This window comes from Cynocephalus volans, chromosome 17 (genome assembly GCF_027409185.1).
Source record: "Cynocephalus volans isolate mCynVol1 chromosome 17, mCynVol1.pri, whole genome shotgun sequence".
In the NCBI taxonomy this organism is placed as follows: domain Eukaryota; kingdom Metazoa; phylum Chordata; class Mammalia; order Dermoptera; family Cynocephalidae; genus Cynocephalus; species Cynocephalus volans.
Window position 1 is genome coordinate 7975372 of NC_084476.1, and position 23921 is coordinate 7999292.

Below are 23921 nucleotides of genomic sequence, written 5' to 3' on the forward strand. Positions count from 1 at the left end.
AGGCCGCCAACGGGTCCTCGGCAGGACACAGGATAAGGACCCGCTTAGCCGGCAGGGAGCGGACCCCGGAGCTCCGCGTACCGCGCCAACGAATGGGGCTGAGAGCCGGAGACTTTTCTTTAAAACAAAATGCATACTATAGATGGACAGTGTAAAGAATAATAACAAAAGGAGCACCTGTTTATCTACAACCTGTCTTAAGGAGTGGAACCGTAGTGGTGCCTTGGAAGGCCCGGTCGCTGACTGTATCCCTTCTCCTTATCCCCACCCACAGGTAAACTTTATCCTGAAATGGCCATTAATCATTCCCTTGCTATTCTTATAGCTTGTGGATGTATTGCCAAAAATAAATTTTATAGTTTTTTCTCTTTTTTACCTTTATATAAATAAAATCATACTTTTGTTCATTTCCTTCTGATTTTTTTTTTTTTTAATTCAACGCTATGTTTTTGAGACTTAATTCATGTGGAGTATAGGACACATGACATTTTTATATTAATATTAGAGCCAGGTGCCTTCCTCAACTCTCTTTTTATTTCTATTTTGTTTTTTCTGTAGAGACAGTCATATTGGCACATACCAGCAGGTAATAGTTTTATTTCTTCTTTTCCCATCAATATGCCTTTTATTTGTTTTTCTTATCTTACTCTGCTGGCTGTGACCTCCACTGTGCTGAGCAGAAAGAGTCCTTGTAGACTTCCTTATCTTGTTCTTGATGACAAAGAGAGTGCTTCAAATGTCTCTCCATTTTATGTGAATGATTTTAATATCCCCTTTATTGGATTAAAGGATTTTCCTTCTTTTCCTATTTTTTCCAAGAGATTTTTTTAAAAGCTTGACTTGCTATTGAATATCATTAAATATTTTTTCTGCTTCCTTTAATTCATTAATGTGGCACATGACATAAATCAATTTTCTTACACTGAACCAAGTTAGTGTTCCTGGGACAAACTCAACTAGATTATGATGTAATATTTTTTATACGTAGTTAAATTTTTTTGTTAATGTTTTACTTAAGATTTTTCATTAAAATGGTCTATATTCATTGAAATTTGTCTATAATTTTCCTTTCTTGTCTGTTCTACTGTGCTTTACTTAGGAGTTTTAGAGTGTTTGCTCTTTTTTTTGAAACAATATGTATAAGATGAAATTAACTATCCCTTAAATATTTTATAATACTTCTTTGTGGGAAAGTTTCGTTTTTTAACATATATAAACATTTTATTTTAATATCTCTCCAATTTAAATCATTCAATTATAAAAATTTCTTAATTGAAGAGAGAATGCCTTCAAAACTCTAAACTCAGCAGAACTTTAACAATTAAATTTACAGCAATGCAGCCTTTAGAAATACATAGATTCTTCATTTTACAATACTTTCTCTGTAAAAATTTGTCATGGTTTGTCACAGATTTAAAATACAAGGCACCTAGTGCTATGATAATATAGTATATGGAGTATAAGTGAACCAGATCTTTTCTCAAATATTTATTCAAGTCCCACCAAATTTGTATCAACATACTTGTTCCATATATTACACATATTTTCTCTGGTTATTTTGCAGTGTTCTACAAAACTTAAAAATATAATCTGCACCTATCACAGGCAGCTTATTTCAGTATTTTACCTGTTAGAAGCGCTGATCTATATACTTAAATAATTTCTTGAAGACATTTTCATAATATCATCCAGCTTTTAACAAATATGTGAAAATAAAGTCTCTAGAACATTAGGATTTTATTCCTTGATAAGTTCAGATGATTTCATCAGCTGAATTCCTTGAGATGTGTAAGGCAGTTTGGTCCTTTAGATGGACTGTGGACTGGAACTTCCTATAACTATATTGATATGCACACAACTACATAGCAATGTGCTTCATTATGAAAATGAAGAACACAGATATGGGGAACATATATTTTAAAGTTTCAAACCGAAACTGTAATTTTCCAGACTAGGCACTGAAACATTTTTTTACGAAAAACTTGCCAGAGATTGTCTCTTCACTGTATAATCTTCCATTATCAAACGGGGCTACAGACAACAGATAACTAGCTCCATCCTCTTGAGAAACTCTGTGCATAGGAATGAGACTCTGAGACTGTTCACTGTCTTCTGGAACTCTCTGAAGTTGATGTTTCCTGCACATAAAGGCAAAAATTCTTCTGATTCCCATCATCACAGGATCCCAATTATTTTAATGGCATAGGAGAGTTACAATAAAAAATGAAAAAAATACAGTGTGCCAATCGATGATGAGGTAAGAGAGCAGCTCTACAACCACAACTCTGAGAGGACTGTTCCAATAAGGCCATTAATGATAATGGCCATTAATACTACTTTATTTGGAAACTCGAAGTTCTCAAATCCAGTGTCATGATGTAAAAAGAAACCTGGCCATAAGAGCAGCAGATTAAACAGAACTACAAAACCAAAGAATATTGGAATATCCAACTTTTCTCTGTCTATTTTTCTCTTAATCGTAACAATATAGACAGCATATGGAGCTTAGCTCCAAAGAGAGACCAAATGGAATCTATTGTATCTTTTCCAGCAGATTTTTCAGACCTTGACAGGTTTACCAGCACGACACCTCCAATGCTTGAAGTGACAGCCACTAGTTTAGAAAGGGTAACTCTATCTCTGCTGTTACTTGGGAACACTGCAGCAAGGAATAAGGTAAACAGTCCAGAGGCTGAAGAGAAAATATTAATATGCCCCCCATTAATTCCTAGTATCATTTATACTTTGTTTTTTCATTTTTTTCTGGATCGGTTTTTTTAAAGTTGTTTTTATTAGTATTTTCTAAGAACCTGAGAACCAAAATTTATCTCTGTGGAGCCTCTCTTTTCTGTTTTTATTTATTCCTCCTCCTCCCCCATCTACCCCTGCAGCCTTCCCCCGCCTCCCCTTCCTCTCCCTGGTCTCCTTCTTCTGTCATTGTCTTAGGATTTATTCTATTGCCCTTTAAAAAAGATCTTTCTTCAGATGCTTACCTCAGCCTTCCTCCTTTTCTAATATAAGCATTAAGATTACAAATTTCCCACGGAAGTACTGTTTTATCTGCATCTCACCATTTTTCGTATGTAGTAGTATCATTATTGTTCATTTCCAGATACTTTTCATCTCTTTTAGTATTTAATCTCTCACCTAGGACTTATTTAGAAGCATGGACTTAAATTCCAAATGTGTGACATCTTAAACTAATCTCTTCGTTACTGGCTTCTCATTTAATTGCATTGTGGTCCTAGGAAGTCTCTATGAGCCTGAGTCTTCTATATATGTCGAGACTTGTCTTATGGCCTAGTACGCAGTTCGTTTTTATAAATGTTCTAGAATTAGTTGAAAAGAGTGTGTATCCTCCAGTTCTCAGTTGTAGACTCTGATGTTTTCATTAAGTCAAGCTTGTTGACTGTGTTATTCAAATCCTCCTATCATTAATTTTTTGTCAACTTGTTCTAACATTTTCTGAGAGAGAGGTGCAACTTCCTTGTGCCTTACTTTCCTTGTCTGTAAAATAGAGGAAGAGGATTGGTGTGAATATTAATTAAGTTAATATGTAAAAGGGATTCTAAACCATTTATGGGGTGTGGCCAGAAATCCATAAGTTAACTCTTATGATGATAATAGTGGAAGCTTTATCATTTTCTGCCAATTTTGCTTTTATTAAGTTATTCTGTTAAACAGAGTTCAGATTTGTCATATCTTCAGTGTGATTTAATTTTTCATCCATACACAGTGGTCCTCTTTTTTCCCAGTCATGCTTTGTTCCAAAGGCTATTTTACGTGATATAGACCAGATCTCTTTAGGTTAATGTTTGCCTGGCAAACCTTCCCCATACTTTGGCTTTTCACTTTCATTTGTCTTCATGTTTAGATTCGTCTCTTGCAAATGAAATATGGATGATTTCTGTTTTAATCCAGCCCGACAATCTTTGTCTTTCCCCTGGAGAGGTTGGATTCATGGGTACCATCTTATTTTGCATCTTCTATTGGGCTCACTTTTTCTGTTTCTTTCCCTCTTCTTCCCCTGCATTGCACAGAGCATCAGAGTTCCTTGCCTTCCCTCCTTGGTGATGTGGGTCCGTGAGAACATACACTGCTGATAGAGAGTACTTTCATCAAAATTAAAAATCTGATCCAGGTTGTAGCTTTCTGCATTTATCTATTATTGTAATACAGGAGGAAATATCTTCCCAATTTTTTCATTCATAGTCCCAGCTTCTCCAGATAGTTCAACATAGTGGAGATTGTAGTACTTTCTGAAGGCGCAAAGCCAGCTGCTACTTGCAATTCTATAGGTTTTTAGCCTTTTTCTTAACATCTTCATGATATTGCTAAGGCTTGCTGTTGTCAGAAAGCTTGCCCAAGATTGCTTCCAAATATGAATGTGCTGTGAAAAATTGCATACAGACCAGCAAGACTTCTGTGTTCTACTAACATCATTCCCCATATTCCGGTCATATAAGAATGTACAAATCACAGCAGAGAAACATATGAGGCCCACAGCAGACTGTGTGATTATGAATGTGATTTCCTTGGAATTTCTATGGTGATTGAGGCCCAGGTTTAACGTGGCTTCTCCAAGAAGCTGGCATTACCTGGGGTCCCTTCTAAGCCAGAAATGCATTGGTCTAAATCTTCAACTTAAGGTTTGGGGTCCACACATGCTCATAAGTTCTGGACCTTTGTGGTTCAGAAATTTCCAGGATGAATTTTTTTTTTTGTTTTTCTCTCGTGGGTTGGATCCAAGGCAGCTAACTTAACAAAAGTGCAATTGCTGGATCCAAAGGCAATTTTAAGACTTTTGATATGTACGCCAGATTGAATTGCTATCCTCAATTACTTTAATATTTTCAAAGATGCAGTGTTTTTTCTTATACTAAGAGCATCTTTTGTTGTTTTTATGATACTACCATTTATCTCCTCCCCAAGGATATGATAAATGATCTGACTTGGGCATCACAAATATTAAAGCTGAAAGAGCAGTGTCTAAACATTGAAATTCTTAAGTTATTTTCCTTCATATGTCACTTCAAACACTATAATTTCCCAAAACATGCAGTAGTTTGAATGTTATGTCTGTTTTCTACTTTATTGCTATGAAGCCTTATGTCAATGTCATTCTCAATGGAGGCAGTGTCTCAGTTCTTATCGCTATTTAATCTAATTTCCCATTATGATTTCTGACAGCCTTTGACTCTAAAACAAATGTCTTTTCCCCAGTTTCCGCAAATGATTAAATTATCTAATTGTATTCGAAATAGCTCATCCTCCTTTTCCTAGCAGTCAGCCACACAACACTTGGAATGATATGCCTGTGTTTACAAAGACATCATGGCTGTAGCATGGATTTGTCTAAATAGTGTTCTGTGCTTGACGATACACTTGATGTGAACTGTAAGCAGTTTCTGAACTATTTAAGATCTGGGTATGAGCCTGATTTTTCTTCTTTTCTTTTTGAAGAGTCAAATGTTCCAGACTGCCTGGTTAGCTCAGTTTGTTAGAGCACAGTGTTGATAACACCAAGGTCAAGGGTTCAGATCCCCTTAGGGCCAGCTGCCAAAAAAAAAAATGGTTGCACATACGGGCTGAGACCACACTTTTCACAAGCACTGTGTTCAAATCACCTACATTGGTCCAGGTCTACCCTGGGACAGCAGTAGGCTTTTGCTTAGTGTTAGATGCCAGTGTGTGGTCAGATGTTTAGTAGTTACCTTACAAGAGGATATCTGTTATCCTTGAGTCACCCAGTTTAACTAAAAGTAAAGGAGACATAATAAAAAACTGGCAGTTTTGTCTCCGGGCAAGAGTCTGTATTTGGATGTCATGAGGATGCCATGCTCCATAGAGGAACAATGAGGAAAGGAAATACGTTTAATGGAATGGTTTTTATTGGCAATGAAAACGCAGGGAACTATGCAGTCTCTTTTCCTTGGCCAAGATGCTGCTGTCAGAGAGTTTTGAGTTTGAAGACTTCATACAAGTCTGAGTGATTTGGAGTTCTGGGTTTGTAAAAGAACCAATATATGCTAGAATTGGTCATCTGGTGGCTCATAACCCACGTGCTTAAGTTGAAGGTAAAAACAGATGCTCCCCCCTTTTAATGAGGTGGAAAAGATAGCCTGTCTGTTTTGTAATATTGAGAAGTCAAAAAAGGACTGCAAGGGAACATGGGAAAATTAAACTCTGTGTGTCTTACACAGATATAGGATTCTCTTGTTTAAAAAAAAAAAAGAAAACGCAAAGAAACAAGTTAAAACACTGAGATAAAACTAAAGTATTTTTTGCCTTTCCAGACCCTCTTCAAAGGTAATTACATTTACCCCTTAATGGCTTCCTTCTGGACCTTTTTAAAATAGGTTTTTATTGATGTGTAATTTGCATAAAGTGAAGTGGCCACATCTTAAGTGGACATCTCAATGAATTTTTCATTATTCATGAAATAATATAATCACCAATCAGAATGGGGGACCTTTTTAGGACCCCATCAGGCTCCCTTAAATACTGCCTCTACCCCAAAGGTAACTATTATTCTGACCTCTATCCTATACTTGTATTAGTTTTACCTATTTCTGTACTTCATAGAAATTATACAGTACATGTTCTTTTGTGTCTGGCTTCTTTAACTCAACACTGTTTGCGAGATTCGTATTTTTGTTGCATGTGGTGGTATTTCCTATAGTCCATTTTTAGTTGTCATGTGACATTCCATTTTGTGGCTGTACCATAATTTGCTTATCCATCTTCCTGTTGATGAGGTTGTTTCCAGTTTGGAGCTATTACAAACAAAGCTACTATGAAAATTCTTACACATGTCTCTTAATGGACATAGTCTCTCATTTTTCTTGGGTATACATGTAGGAGTGGAATTGCTGGATGATAGGCATGTGTCTAGCATTGGTAGATGCTGTCAAAAAGCTTGACAAAGTGGTGGTATCAATCGATGCTCCCTTCAACAGTTGTTCCTCATCCTCACCAACACTTGGTATTGTCAGTCATTTTATTTTAGCCGTTCTGATGGGCATGAAATGGAATCTTGTGGTGGTTGTAGTTTGCATTTATATTTCCTTGATTGAGAAATGATGTTAAGCATCTTTTCATACACCATTATCTACCATTGAATAACCTCTTTTTTTCTGACTTGTAGGTGTTCTTATATGAGTGTATGTGTGTGTGCGTAATTATACAGTATACAGTATAATTTTGTGTCTGGTTTCTTTTTATGAACAGAAGTTATCAATTTTCATGAAGTCCAGTTTATCAATCTTTTATGCTTACTGTTTTTTGTGTCCTATTTTAAAAATCTTTACTTATCCCAATAAACCCTTTTTGAATACCTTTAATTGATATGTGGGTGATCTTTTATTTAAAATTTTTCTTCGTTGCTATTAAAATATTATTATGCAATTGGAAAAGGCCCTGACAACCAGAATATGAGTTTCCAAGTTTATAAGGATCACACTTAGGAGTATGAAGAGCCTGGCCTGTCTGTGGCCACATCTCTGAGAAGCCCCAAGCCATCAGAATTGACCTGGCATGAAAGGACATTGTTCATTGTCACCTTGAGCAATTAAACTATGCATGTGCACTCCATGGTTTGTGTGTGTGTGTGGATTTGGAGTGTAGTGTGTGGAGAAATTGGAGACTTTCTTTTTTTTTTTAATTTTTAATTTTTTTATTGAAACATAATTCATTGTACATATTTGTGGGGTACAGCATTGAATATTAATGCCTGTGTGCAATGTGATGCTTAAATCAGGATAATTAGTATTTTCAACATTACATAATGTAATCAGTCCCCCCTCCCCCTTTTGCACTTCTGTTGGCCTCAGTTCTGTTCTCTCCTTTTTAAAATTCAACAAGTTATTGTGATTGATGTATCTTTCTTTCTTTCTTTCTTAATTTTTTTTAGCTCCCACTTATAAGTGAGGACGTGCAGTATTTCTCTTTCCGTGCCCGACTTATTTCACTTAATGTAATTTTCCCTAAGTTCATCCAAATGGCAGAATTTCATTCTTTTTTATGGCAGAGTAGTATTCCATTGTGTATATATGCCACATTTTACTTACCCAGTCACTTGTCAATGGACATTTAGGCTGGTTCCCTATCTTGGCTGTTGTAAATAGAGTTGTAATAAACATGGGAGTGCAGGTATCCCTTCAACATGATGATTTCCTTTCCTTTGGGTATACACCCAGAAGAGGGGTTGCTGGATCATGTAGCAGTTCTATCTCTAGCTGTCTGAGGAACCTCCATACTATTTTCCATAATGGCTGCGCTAACTTACAGTCCCACCAACAGTGCAGGAGAGTTCCCCTTTCTCCACATCCTTGTCAGCATTTGTTATTCTCTGTCTTTTTGATAGTAGCCCATCTAACTGGGGTGAAATGATATCTCAATGTGGTTTTGACTTGCATTTCCCTGATGCTTAGTGACGTTGAACATTTGTTCAATTGTCTGTTGGCCATTTGTATACCTTCCTTTGAGAAATGCCTTTTCAGTTCCTCTGTCCATTTTTTAATCCAGTTACTCATTTTTTTACTGTTAGGTTATTTGAGTTCCTTGTATATTCTGGATACTAATCCCTTGTCAGAAGCATAGTTTGCAAATATTTTCTCCCTTTTTGTAGGTTGTCTTTTTCCTCTGTTAATTGTTTATTTTGCTGTGCAGAAGCTTTTTAGTTTGGTGTAATCCCATTTGCTTATTTTTGCTTTTGTTGCCTGTGCTTTTGGGGTCTTTTTTGTTGTTGTTTTTTTGGAGGGGGGTTTTTGGTGGCTGGCTGGTACCAGCTTTTGGGGTCTTACTCATAAAAACTTTGCCCAGTCCTGCTTCCTGAAGTGTTTCCCCTATGTTTTCTTTCAGGAGTTTTATAGCTTCAGGACTCATATTTAAGTCTTTAATCCATTTTGAGTTGACTTTGATATATATCTAGCAAGAGGTACCAGTCTAGTTTCATTCTTTTACATATGGATGTCCAGTTTTCCCAGCACCATTTATTGAAGAGGCAGTCTTTTAGGAGACTATTTTTTAAGAGTCAACAGCCCAATCTTATGTAGTTTGGAGATTGTTTTTGAAGATAAGAATCAGAATTCTAAGTAACCATTAATTTATTTTATAAAAATGTTTCTAACAATTTTTTTTCTTGCAGTTTACATCTGCTTGGTACAGCTCTTTATTCAACTAAAATCTGAATTTGTCTTTCTAGTTTCCCATAGACCCAAAATGAGTTACCCCAAACTTATTTATTTATTTATTTTTAATTTAAGGGAATTCTAATGGAATAATGGCTTCATGGTCTTATTCTTTTTAAAAATTTAACTTGTTGATGGAATTCCTAAGTTGTGAAATGTTCACATTCATTCACTCGTTTATTCACCCATTATTCATTGACTGTCTGCTGGTGAGGTGTGGGGGTGGCTTAGATACCAACATATAACAACACAATTCTTAACTTCATGGTACTTGCCTTTCGTTTTCTTCCTAATACTTAGTTTACTATATTGTGAATTTTCCCATTTGCCCCCTACACAACTCTTGAATGGCATTTTGATGACATAGACTTTAAAATCAGGATTTGTCTGTCACTCTGCTTTGGAGTAATACCATGGTAGACAAACCCGGGTGGCAGGCAGTGCCTAGTCCTTGTGTTCTGATAGTGCTGCAGCTGGTTTAGTGTGGTATTGGTATGAAAAAGGAAAAGGTTATCAAAATGAATGGAATGTGAACTAATATTTCTGAACAGAGAGAACAGTGTTTTGTAAATGCATGCATTAAACTGAGTTCATCCATGTCAGGCAATGAATAATTCCCTTTCTCTAATTCACCCTTGCCTTGTGACTGTTGGCTCTTACATAATTTCTAAACGCAAAATAGGATATTGTTTAACAGAAACTGCAGTTAGTGGTTACCAACAGCTGCAGAAATTGTTAGTTGAGTTCAAGTTATGTTTTTTAAACTCCAGTATCAATTTCTTCCTTTTCTTGTAGTTCTAGTTTCATTTCACTTATATGATTCTTTTACTGTAGATTCTCAATTTATGGGCAATTGCTTACTATGAAAAATTAACAGGGCTTCTTCATTCAGATTCATTGCAATTATGAGTGTGGACTAGCCAGAAGAGTTCTCTATATAATGTGAGAGGTTTCCTTATTTCTGGCTTAATCACAATTTTTATTGTATAACCCGATTCCAGGAAATGTTTTAAAAGTCAAATTAAATTAAAATCCTGACCATGAGCACTGAATGGCATATTAGTTTCTTGGGAGTTTGCTTTCCATTTTTGTATGTTGTTATGACTTCTAAAAATATTTGAATGTTATTAGCTTTTTAATTCTACACAGATTACTCTATTGTGAAGTAGAAAGGGAAATCCTGAGTCATTTATGAATTAAGGTGGAATTCTAAGAAGTATGTGATAAAAGATGAAATTTCATGTTTTTAAAATTACAATATAGTAAACATGTACTTTTTAATGTGTTCTATATTATATAATAGAATATTTTAAAGAGAAAAATAAAATTACAGTAAGGAATCTATGCCAGTTTTAAGCAAGAATAAAGGAATTTACTTTGGATGATTACCAGTTTGGTAATTATCTCAAGAAAACAAATTAAATTTAGTAGTTTAGGAAGTTTTCTTCAGTTTGAATCTGTGCTGCTGACTCCCTGGAGCTCAGGCAGGATGGGCTTGGTTCTATCCTCAATGAAGCCAGCTGAGTAACAGAGCATTACATTTTTTTACCATTTGGGGAAACAGTCTCTCGCAAGATGACTACTTTAGTTATTGTACGAATAAGGAATTGTACTATGAAATTTTTTGTTTGCCATTGCTGTAACTACTAGGTTGACATCTTTATTGAACATGTTAATCTTTAGTGCTTTCCCCACATTTCTGTCTTATATAGAAAGTCTGCCTCCAGTTATCTGAAGGAATTGTTCACTGTAACAACTTAAAAAACAAAATTTTTTTTAAAAGAGGAAGTGGTTGGTATGAATGCAGGAAATAAATTTTGCAACTGCAGCTTAATCTTTTAAACTTAAAAAGTTTAAAATGCTTTTTATTTAAAAAAAAAAAAACCAGAAAACATATAGAATTTAAAAGGGAATGTCAAAAAATAGATATTGTTGCTGTAATTATTCTTTTATAAGTAGATCATTGTTCAAATCAAAGATTCTAGAAAAGACACTTTTGTTATTTTCTTGTTTGTATCTATCTTGTAAGCAGTCATGTCTGTAGAGTTTATATTTACTCTTAAAAGCACAATCATTCACAAGCCTGTAAGTTAATGTGCAAAATAGCAGCAGAGCAGAGTAAGATGATAGGTCATTCTTATACCCTAGATCCGAAGATAGAAATGAATTCCCTGAGACATTTATTTGTGTGTGTGTGTGTGTGTGTGTGTGTGTGTGTGTGAGAGAGAGAGAGAGAGAGAGAGAGAGAGAGACAGGCTTTAAACACTTAGCACTTACTATGTACCCTGAACTGTTCTAAATGCTTTCATACGGTAACTCATTTAATAAAGTATTTTAATTTTCACTGATAGTAAGTGGCCTAGCTCATGGCCAAGAGTTTGTTCCTAACCTTTCTATTACATTGAGGTGGGTTCAAATCTTGGTTCTACCACTTACTAATGGTATGATATGAGGCAGTTTACTTAATCTCTGAGCCTGTTTCCTGTTCTGTAAAATGAGGATACGATTATACATCTCAAAAGCTGGTTGTGATGTTTTAGTAGTGGTATGTCATCTTTGTAAAGTACTGGCCTATTTTGGACTGCAGTTAATTGGTTGACACTGTTAGTGTCTTCTGTATTTTGCCTGTTTGTGTCCTTCTTGGATTACTTCTGGCTTCTCCCTTCTCAGTTCTTCTCAATCTACTATTAATCGACTGAGTATTTTTTGAACATTCCAGGCATCTAGGCATTCAACAGGAACATGTATTCAACAAAGAGCACATGCCACCAATAGGATTATAACAGGTACCTTTCATGAGGGCCCCAGTCATCAGATGATGATGCAATGGAGAGGCAAGGAAAACTTGAGTTAATTGGAAAATAAGAGGCTGGCTGGTTCGCTCAGTTGGTTAGAATGCAGCCTTATAACACCAAGGTCACAGGTTTGGATCCCTGTAATAAGATAGAGTATTGTATGTAACATGCCCAACTGAGTGCTGACAACAATCAGAACAATAACAATTAAAAAATGATAATAAGGTACATCACATGTGAAGTCACTTGATCCTATGGTCAGCAAACACTAGGAACTCAAGGGTTGCTCATGAATTCTGCATCTGAGACAGATGTGTGCAGATTAAGGATGCTGGGATAGGAAGGAAGAATTAGGGCTAGAATATGAAGGATGGGTAGAAAATGAAAAAATGGAGCAGAAAGAAAGCAGCTGAGGTGGCAAGGATTTCACCTGGGGCAGCGAGGGAGACATGTTGCTGATGCTGACCTGCCTGATAGCACAGGGGACTCAGTAGGATCTTGCTGGAGAGGTGACATGGGAATAGTTTATGAAGGATATTAAAAGCCAGATGGGATGAATATGACCCTGGTGAAATGCTACTGAACCTACTCCTCAAAAAATGTACACTGGAAAAGTATTTTATGTTTTCCAGAGAGTTTTTAATCCTCTTCATAATTCTTTTATCCCTTTATAGAAGAAAAGAGTGAGGCTATAAAATGTTAAATTACCATTAGCCTAATGTGGCCCTGCTGGATATGGGACAGCCAGGACTGATGCATGTTTCTGTGCCTCAAGTTCAGTGCTCTTGCCAGTTTATCATATGTCTTTACGAGTGGATTGTATTAACTGAGCTCCCTCCTGTTAACCACTGTTCTTGCCTCAGGACGTAATAGATGTGAGTGAAACTGGTAGGTTGGAGTAAGATGACAAATAACAATTAGCAAAAGGCCCAATAAGAAGAGGTGGGGACTATACTGGACTGGAAGGAACAGGTCCCATCTAAGATGGGCAGCCATTGTTCACTGCCTGTCCACAGCTGTAGCCATGTGATAAGCAGGGCAAGTGGTGTTACTTCTTGCATATCACTCCTTTCTGAGTTAAATTTCCTTCTTCCTCGGTGCTAGGTTCTTTTGATTTTCTTCCGTGAGGGTCTGTGAGTGGTAAATTATTTCTTTATCTGAAATGTCTTTACCCATGATAGTTTAGCTAGATATAGAATTCTAAACTGATATTTCTTTTCTTTCTTTCTTTCTTTCTTTTTCTTTTTTTCTTTTTCTTTTTGCAGCTGGCTGGTAAGGGGATCCAAACCCTTGGCCTTGGTGTTATCAGCACCACGCTCTAACCAAATGAGCTAACCAGCCAGCCCCAATCCTGATAATTATTTTCTCTAAACATTTTGAAAATATCATTCCACTGTCTTCCATTGTCAGTTGTCCCTCTTGTCTGTTCAGTTGCATGCCTTTGTAGATATTTGATTTTCTTCCCTTGCCTTTGCCTTTGGTGTTTTGTGGCATCACTATGATCTTTCAAAATATAAACTTTAAATTTTTAATTTACTCTGCTTGTGGTTCCTGGAGGATTTGTTCCTTTCATAAATATAGGAAAGCCCTCAGGTATTAACTCTTCAGATATTACCTGTTGTTATTAATATCATTGGTTCTGGGACTCATATTAGGTGTGTGTGAAACTTCTCATTCTGTTCCCCATGCCTCTTAAGTTCTTTTTCATACATTTCATTTCTTGATCTCTATCTGTTACATTCTGTGCAACTTTGTCAGCTATTTCATGAGTTCTCTTTAATTATTCTGTTATTTAACTCATCTATCGAGTTTTTCAATTTCAGTGACTGCATTTTTCATTTCTAGAAGTTCCATTTGATTCTTTTTCAGATGTGCCTGATCTGTATTTATAGTTCTTATTATTTCCTTGTGATTTCTATTGTTTCTATTTCCTTAATCATTTTAAATATTCTTTTCTTATATGTATATTTTTCGAATTTTTCTTTTAGCTCACGTTCTTATGGTGATAATTTTTCTCTCTATGTGTCAGTTCTCATTGTGGTTTATTTCTTGTGCATTTATTATTATTATTATTATCTTTTTTGTATGAGCATACCTTCAACAGAGATTGTTTTTTCTCTGAGAAGCTTATAAAAGCAGGATTGTGGAGATATCCCCCCAGCAAGGTTTTATATTGTTTCTGCCAGTCAACCTGGAACAGATTTTTATGTTAATTTCTTGGCTTAGGGATTCTTGCACCATCTGTACAGTATGCACAGGCTTACGGTTTTGTTTTTCAGAGGACAAACAAAACCCCCCACTCCACTCCATAGCCTGAGACCTAAACAAGCTCCCTCACCATCTTCTCTGGTTACTAGGAGACATTTTGCTAGGCATTGCCCAGCTTAAAGAAAGCAGATGAAGTTAACACTGAGGTTAAGATGGAAGAAGGGCTCATAGTCTCATGTCTTGACCTCATTGGCAGTGTATCACTGAATAACATGTGTAAAATTTTCAGTATTAAACCTTCTTGATTAAACATCTATTGTGACTTGGAGACTGAGGATGAACAGCTGCTAACCGACCACCAAAAACTTCAGATTTCTTCAGAAATAGTAGTATGGTATTTTGTTTCTTTCCCCTGGGTTGTGCGATATGAATAACTTTTTTTTTACTCTGCTAAGGAATATATCTTTTCTAGAACTGCATTGACAGAGTGCTTTAACTATTTCTGTTCTTCATAATAACTTCACAGCAATGGAGAATGGTAATCATATGGATATTAACTTCTAGCCTGAATCCAGGCCATGGTCTTTAGTTCTACATATATGAAACCTCGTGAGTGTCATGTTCTGGGTTGAAGTTAAAGAGAGAGGGGAAGGGAAAGGAATAATCAGTTTCAAGCCCACCATAACAAAAAACTCAAGTCTCTTGCCAATGACAGTACATTACAAACCGGGGAGTAGAAGAGGGCCAAGTCTTGGGGAGCATGATTTATAACTTATTAAGATCTCTGAGCTCATACCAAATTTGTTTTCACCAGCCTACCATGGAGGTATGCCAATTTCAAGATAAACGACATCAGCATTGGCTGCTTCTTTAGCAGAAATTGTCACTCACCATGAGTAAATAGATATTTCAAATTCCACTTTTCAAATAAGGCAACCAGGGTATAGGGACACAGAAGGCTTTTTCTTACAACTGTTTAGCAAGTGAATGGCCCGTGTGGGATTGAGATGCTGGTCTCATTTGCTATCTTTCTGTATTCTCTCCTTCTATTTCAGTGACCAAACACCAAAGTAACCTACATTACCGGGGCTAGAAATTTGTAAGATTGTTTAAAAAAAAAAAAGTCAGGAAATTGCTGGAATGTTTCAAGCACATTTCTTTGGTTAACTTATTTTGAAGTTTTTCTCTGCTTTGTATTTTAGCTGCCCTTATAATTTATCAAAGACAGACTTATTGTTTTGGCAAGTCCCCGGCCTGGAAGTCTCCAACAAAAACTTGCAGCACTCTGTCTTGAATAGGAATTTTTAAATGCATTCTTAGTCTTGTACTTGAAAATGTATTCTAGATGCAACAGTTTGCTGGGAAATTTAAACAATGCCATTTATCATACAACAACATTGCTTGAGACAAAGAGCTTTTTCATCCCTTCTTGTTCATATCCCTCCTACTACATTAGCTTTTCAGAGCTTTTTTTCCTTACTGGACCTCAAAAGCAAGCCATAACTCTTCAATCTTTCACTGTCTCTGGAATTCAGCATCAGAATTTGTCTCTTTTACTAATCTTTTTGGCAAAATGAAATATTCCTTAATCACTCTTTTCAAGTGTTTCATTTTTACAATAATGGAATTATTCTATAAATACTGTTTTGAAACCTCTCAAAATTTTTAAAAATTATATATAGTTTCCACTTTCCCTTATCATCAACTATTCTTTTACATGTTTTTAAATAGGCTAAAGATTAATCCATCAAGGGTATGACATAATATTTAACCCATCAAATTACCGGGCATTTGTTTCAAGTTATTATTTTGAATTATCAGCTATTATAAACAATACTATGATGACTATCTTTTGTGAACATTTAAAATTATTTCATTAGGATAAGTTTCTAGAAGTTGAATTGCTGGATCAAAGATTAGGATAAAACCAGTTTTACTCCTAATAATTGACAAATCTTAGAGAAATGTAGTATACCAATTAGGGTTTTCAGGGATTCTCAACGTTTCAGGTATTTGTATTTTTTCTGTCTCAAAAAGACCTAGAAAGTTGATCATCTGCACAGTGGTGTCTACCTCACTTGTGTGCTATGAAAATACTTCTGCTGCTGCTCATTTGTCTGGACACATCCAAACGTCAGAAAGCTCTTGTGATTACCAGGAGGTGCAGTGTGCAGGAGCTTTTACTTTTTAAACCATACAACTGTAAATTTGAATTATTTACAGCAAACAGGTTTTTGTAATCAGGACAAAAAAGAACTAAAGATGGTGAAAGGTGGTCAGATAACCCGGGTTGTTACATTACAAGCTTGATTTTACCTACAATATTATGTCAGTGGCTCAGGTAGTTTGAGGAGGGCTGAGAAACAAGAGCCAAGTGCCCTGCTGGGTTCCTGCTGTGCCTCCAGCCCTGTGAGGGCTTCAGGCCACCTGCCAGCTGAGCGGAGCTGCTGCAAGTTGCTGGTTATTGGGCAGTAGTTGCAGGCATCCTATTCGTGCTGCAAAATAGCACATTCTTGGAGGAATGGGAATAAAATCTACACTGAGCCCTCGTTTCCATCCAGCCTCAAATACAGCTTTCTTATGACAATGATGAAATAAAACACTGAACGTGCAATTGCTCCAGAGAACATTCACTGTTGTTTGGGCTACTATTGATAATGGTAGAATATTCCTCATTGTTCTCCCCAGACTTTTGGTAATAAAAGATGGGCATTTATAATTTGTTATATCCTTTTAACCAAGGAAAAATGACTTTCCAAAAGCTCTGAACACTGCTGCATTAACTAGTTTTTTCATCCAAGGAATAGCAGTGTATAAAATTCTGAGAGGTCTGAGGCCATGTTCAAAAAATTACGAAATCTCATTATCTATTTATTCAGTCACTATATAAATGGAACCAATTTATATTTGTTTATTTTGTTAAAAAGTCAAAAGCCATAGGCAACCTTGAAAAAAGGTGCTATGGTACAACTTGGTAAGCAAATCTACCGTGCTCCCTATATGAAAGTGAGTGAGTTTTCTCTGCTTATGACAATCAAGACTCAGCCAGCAGGCTGAATTAAACAGGAAATAGCTACATATTTTGGCCATGTTAATAATCTACATTGAGCCAACTAAATGGATTACAGTATTTTTGTCTTTAAACCCATTAGGATTTTAAAGTATTGGGCTGCAGTTCAGTTTTTAAAATATTGTTTTCTTGATTTAGAAACTGCAGCTCTGACCTTTTAGTTAGCACAGCTTTACTTCCATAAGGACACTGAGAATGGACCATGTTCAGAATTACCAAGAAGTGAAGTCATGCGTAAGCAGTGCGCACTTAGGCCTATTTGGATTTATTTGGGGAGATTCCCGAGGGCTTGTCAGAGAAAACCTGAAATTTAAAGCCTGTCTTTCTGATTTACAACAAAAGTGGTCTAGATTTTATTCGAAGATGTCAGTAATGTACCACCTCAGGCACTGTAGTCATTCTGGACTTTTTAGAATATTACCTCTAAATTCTGTAACTCTGACCCATTTAAAATAAAAAAAAAAAACAACCCAACTTTCTGTTCCTCTTTCTTCCCCCACAGTAATGTTGCTATAAAACGCAGTCTTTTATTCTTAGAATTGGAAATTTAATTTAATTAAAAGAAATAACTGTGGTTTAAAATGGGAATGCTGTGTGTACTTCTTTGAGATAATAGTTGCTATTTTTGGACTGACCTAAAAAGAAATGAGAAATCGTGATGCTCATAATTTTCATTTAGCCTTAGATATTAGGAGATACATTTTCTAAAATATTTAGTTTCATAACGTTTATTCCAGATAAGTTTTTGAAAATTCTTTAAAAAAAAAATTTTTTTTTTTCTTAAAGATGACTGGTAAGGGGATTTTAACCCTTGACTTGGTGTTGTCAGCACCACGCTCTCCCACGCGAGCTAACCAGCCATCCCTATATAGGGATCTGAACCCGTGGCCTTGGTGTCATCAGCACCACACTCTCCCGAGTGAGCCACGGGCCAGCCCTAAAAATGTTTTTTAAAGTATATTTGTAGTAATGAGTAACTGACTCAATGCTAGTTTTGGAGAAAGGCTCTTAAATTCCATTGTAAAATAAACATAACTGCTTACTAAACAAAGATAAATTTTCCGCAGTAAAACTTGGTTGGAACAATGGCATATTCCTAGGCCTGAGATTCAGAAGTGGATATTAATTCAAAGCAGCTGGATGCTGGGACTGAGAAAAAGACAGTCCTGTCTTCCCGCTGCGGCTTTGCAGAATTTGATTTATGGCACTATCTTGCTGCTTTTAACTGTTCCCATATCATTTTAGTGCGTGAGAGACAGAGACAGAGAGAGAAGATGGACGGACTGTAGAGACAGATAGACTTTTGTAATCTATGTCCAAGCTTTTGCATTCGAGAAAAACTCCCTGAAAGATGATGCTTCTTTAACATAAGAGGTAGACCTGTTCCCTCTGAAGTATGTCTGTCTGGTTTATTTTCTTCTAGAAAGCTAACTTTCCAGGCTAGATTATAGACATGTTATTTCTTATTTCAACTTCTTCCACAGTTTATATCTAGTGGTCCCTAGTTTTGTTTCAGGATTACTGCATATAAACAGGGTAAAGCCATCATGAAATTAAGAATTAATACAAAAGCAATTATACAGCCAAAGCTAAAACATTATTAGGGATTCTGAGAAGCTGGGAGGGAAAGGATCACAGCCCGTTCCAATCAAATGCTGATGGACACCAGCTCTCATGAGTAAAATATTGTACAGTTGCTATGAGTGGAGTTATTGTCAGGATGCGTTTATCTACTCGTGGTGGTATGTGTGTGTGTATACGTACATTCTTACACATTATATATAATGATGACATTCTGATCTCTGTTTCAGAACTTAAGCTATTCTAAAAACTTACTAAGAATCTCCAAAATTAATAAGAGAGTTCTCTATCTTGTCACTTGTTACTGCTCTTTACGGAAGAGATGAAGAAATCCCCCCTTGGATTTTTGTGAGACTTTCTGAGGAAGGTTTGTGAATGAAATAGAGAATATGTTAGAAATTTGAGGTCTATACGGGAATTTCCTTGGGTTTTTTTCATGTTTATAACAGAGTGATAAATGATGAAACTGTAGGCATTGAAGGAGTTCATGGGGTTTCTGTGTTGGAGACGTTAGGGGAACAGATGGAATGCATGTAGGTGGCAAAGCCGTTATTTAAACAAAGGAGGGCGACTGTAGATTGGAAGGGCTGGATTTTTGAGGGTAGTTGGGTGCTTAACATTTAGGGGACTAGACGGATATATTCTCTAGTGGACGCAGTGAGAGACGGAAGCCAAGGCTTACGGACAGGAGGGGAGTCAGCAGGCCCCCAACACAGGGGAAGAATGTAGCAGGCGGAATAAACCGACAGCAGATGAGAAGCGGCTAAAATGGTGCTGAGATACCTAAAGGCCTGAAGAAACTAAAACACCTCAGATAATAAGGAAATTCGTTTGGAAATATTGATATTGTTACCTTCATTTGGGAAGTGTTTATGTATGAATAGGGAAGCAAATGAAGAAAGCAACTGTGAATTACCACCTTGGGCTTTCACCAATACACACATGAGTCAGACGAGTCGAGGAAGTGAGAATCGGGGTGAAGGTCCAAGTCACACAGGCAGGAAACCGACAAAGAACGTTAAGATGATAAAAACCTGATGCTGGATGTTACCGTCAGACAGAACGGGACAGACCACTTCAGCGTTTCTCCTTGGTGTTTACCTCTGAGCGTGTCCATGTGCTTTCTTTTTTTCTGTCACTCTTAGGACTTGGTTTTCTATAATATTGGTTCAGTAAGACAGAACAAAAATAAGCAACAAACAAAAAGTTGCCTTGGTTAGGTTGGAACATGGTCCTTTCCCTGCTGTGTTTTTGGCTCAATGTAGTGAGTTTGCCGAGTCATCTGAGGATCGAGCCATATCTTCATCTGGCAGGGCGTAGGTGGCCCTGTGTGGACCTCAGATTGTAGAAGAGATTCATGAGATAACGTTCATCAAGACACTGCCAAAGTGCTACATGAATCTTAGGTGGTATTAACGGTGTACAATCTCTTATGTTTGTGGATGACTTTAGAGTTTACAGACATTCTTGTTTGAGCTTTAAAATCAATTCAGCATCTTGTCCATAATTTCCCCCTCCTCAATGTTTTTAGGTATGTGATTAACCAAAATATAAATTAGAAGAAAGAAACAAATTTATGTTTTATTGATTTTTTTAGGTGAAAAGTAATGCAGTAAAATACAAAATTGCACCCAAAAAACCATAAAAAGCATAAAGAGGGTGCCATACTTACTGCTTCTTTAAAGTATAGACTAAAAGTAAACATAATAAAGAGTTTTAGAAAGTTCCAGTTAGATCAGTGTTTCATATGTCTTTTTAGTTTGTGAACCCCATTGAGAATCAGATAAAAAAAGTTTGGTTCAATCCTCCCCTACTCAAAAAGAACATATTATATGTACGAGCTGAGGCTCCCACAAGGGCCATCCGGGTAACATAGATATGTGAACTGTCCAAAGTGCAGACAGTAGAGGGTGGTGGCCCTTGTGTCAAACTAGAAAGTGCGTGCCAAGTGACGACAACAGAGAGCGGTGGGATCCGTGACAAGCTACACGTCCCTTACCTAAAGTAAATTCAAATTCAAAACGATTTTTAAAAAGTAGCATCTAGGGCTGGCCAGTTAGCTCAGTTGGTTAAAGAGTGCCGTGTTGTAACACCAGTGTCAAGGGTTTGGATCCCCGTACAGGACAGTGGCACCCACCCCCCAAAACAGCACCTGCTACATACAATACTTTTGAGGTAAATTTGGCTCCTAGTCTCCCCAGTGTGTAGTTCTAGGTTTTTATCTATTATGCCTAGGCTTTTATTTATGATGTATAAACGTGGGGGTACTCTCATTTTTGTCCTAAGGCCCGACAACAAGCTCAAATACGTCACCAAATGGCAGAGGACAGCAAAGCAGACTACTCATCAATCCTCCAGAAATTCAACCACGAGCAGCATGAGTATTACCACACTCACATACCTAACATCTTTCAGGTAAGTCATTCAAATTGCTCAGATTTCATGTTCTGCTTTGCTTACAAACACATTGCTGCTGAATCATGACTGCTGGGTTTGTATTCTAGGTGTTTATATAATTCCAAATTTCCACTAAATAATTTTTAAAGTAGTCTAGACCCAGCACCGACTAGCAATAAAATGAAATATAATATTAATCTCAAGATCTATCAGTGGCCTTCATAAACTTCCTCAGTTTGTACCTGCAACTATTTTTTTGCCAGTCTTGATCTGTGATTCTTAGGTTAATGCTCTCTTTGCTTAAACAACTGTCCTGGTTACAAAAATGCTAACTTTATTTTAGGAGTCAATGAAACATTCATACAGTTGTAGGTTTGAAAAAAACAACAGTTCTTTCCTTTGGATTATTTTCTTTTGGCTACTTTAGGTTGTCAAAAATGGTATGACAAAAGATATATACATGTTCCCCATTTGGGGAATCTTTTACAATTTCAAGTTCATTTGTAGAAAAAAATAAATATTTGCTTCTTGGCATCTGCACACGTGGTAAACAAGAACTTTCAAATTGTAGAAGGAAGGTGCACTAGTTATATCTCAACTGTATTAAGTTGTGACAAATAACCAAATACTATGCTTTTTGTAAAAGGCAAAGTAGTGGATCAAAGATGGAGAAAATGTTTGAAGTGTATTAGCAAATAGTATTAACAATAAAATTCTGAGTTTGGGGTTCTCATTGATGTTGAAATGGAATTGTGTAAAGCATACATTTGGGAGCCAAACAATTTATAAACTCTGCATACAGCTGGGTCAAAGTCTAATGCCTTTTCCCTCCTAGAAAATTTATTAGAGGTAACAATGGTGCTGAAAAACAACTTCCTTAAATAATAGCAGGCCAAATTTATTTTACAAAAAATCTAATGTTGCAGAAAATACAAGAGATGGAGGAAAGGAGGATTGTGAGAATGGGAGAGTCAATGAAGACGTATGCAGAGGTCGATCGGCAGGTGATCCCAATTATCGGGAAGTGCTTGGATGGAATAGTAAAGGCCGCTGAATCAATCGATCAGAACAATGTAAGTGCTGTAGTTTGTGCTTAATTTACAACTGAGTGTTTGTGGTTCCATGACTTCTCCACCTGCCCCTTCCCCAGTGACCTCAGTTAGTCATCTCGTGGTAGGGATTTCGGTGGTCGCAGTACTTTTCAACAGCAGCACCACTTGAGAGTTCTTTTGTTAAGCCCTCTGTTTTGGATTTAGCTAATTCCTTTTGCAAAAAACACTTCAGAAGTAAATTGTCTGAGATATTACAGAATTAAATTGAAGGGTGTTCTTGTGAGTTGCCTGAGTAACCCTCCCAACTTTGGATCTGATTGATTTCTGGAAAAAGGCAAAGCCTTTTGATATTGGTGGTGTTACCTTCATTTGGGAAGTGTTTCCTCTGAGACAGTTTCTTCAGAGCACTATTGACCTTTTAGGCCAGATAATTCTTTATTGTGGGGGATTGTCCAGTGCATTGTAGGATGTTTAGCAGTATCCCTGACTTCTACCCAGCAGATGCCAGTTAAGCACTCTCCTAGTTGTGACAATCAAAAGTGTCTCCAGACATTGCCAAATGTCCCCTGGTGGGCAAAATCTCCATTTGAGAATACCACCTGTATTATCTGTTTGAATTCCTTTCCTAGAAACCTATTGCCCTCAACAAAAATATCAATTAGGACACCAGCATAGGCTTTTACAAATTGTTATTAACTTGCAAAAACAAATATTTAACATAAAAGTTATGCCATAAATATTCTGTCATAAGGGCTTCTTAAAATATGAGTCCAAGGAAGGGACTGAAGCAGTCTTTCCCTTGCAACTAGATCTCCTGGTTGTCAGCATGCAAATTCTTCATTGCTCTAAGAACATTTGATATGTACAAACATTTAAGGCTGTCTGTGTAAAAAGTTTTTGTCGGTCCAATGTGCACACATGCTTCCATGTTAAATGGTAAATATTTGAAGGAGGGAAAGGTTCCAGGTAGCAGGTGTTTTGTTTTGTTCTGATTTTAGGATTCCTCCTCCCTGTTTCGTTGATACCTATACAGCTAATGGGTATCGGTGATTTCACCTAACTTTTTAGGGAAAAATGACTGATGCTCCTGGATTACTGGTACTTCCTTCCCACTCCCCACACTACATCATACCAGTAAGTTTTCTTCCAGAGGCGATTAGACCATCTTTTTCTTGAGCTGGAATTTTTATTTGATGGTTTTCTTTATCTGTTTCGAGCATCACAGAAGAAATAGTCTCAGTGAGCCTTTCTCTGTTCACCCTATTTAAAATTTCAATAGTTACCAATAAATTACACGAGGGGAATCTTTTAAAGGGAGAGACTTCTAGTGGGGTTTATAAGTTATGCTTTCAAAAGCAAGGTCACCTCTACATGAATGCTGGCCTTTCTTTTGGCCTCATGGACTTCTAACATTGATTAAAATCTGAAAGCTTGATTTTAATTTTTTATATTAAAGTCTTGGAAATTTCTTTTTCCTTGAAAACTTTACAGTTTCACAAGTTTATATCTAAATGATGGTTTCCCCTTTATCAGTTTCAGTTGGGAAATTGTGAGCCAACTAGACCTATAGGATTTTTTCCTCCCATTACGGGAGCCTAGTTTTTCACTATATCACTGATAATTCTTT

The 23921-nt window shown here is 36.6% G+C and overlaps 1 protein-coding gene and 1 non-coding gene across 6 annotated transcripts in view; one reads left to right on the forward strand and one right to left on the reverse strand.

Annotated features, from left to right (window-relative positions):
• FNBP1 (formin binding protein 1) overlaps positions 1–23921 on the forward strand; it is a 126740-nt gene that overhangs the window by 71699 nt on the left and 31120 nt on the right. For all 5 annotated transcript variants that reach the window (XM_063081787.1, XM_063081785.1, XM_063081786.1 and 2 more), the window contains exons 7-8: positions 21132–21260; positions 22169–22315. In XM_063081787.1, the coding sequence (XP_062937857.1) occupies positions 21132–21260; positions 22169–22315 (276 nt within the window). The remainder of the gene's footprint in view (positions 1–21131; positions 21261–22168; positions 22316–23921) is intronic.
• Positions 13253–13327, reverse strand: TRNAI-GAU (transfer RNA isoleucine (anticodon GAU)). The gene has a single exon. It is a non-coding gene; the product is annotated as a tRNA-Ile (tRNA).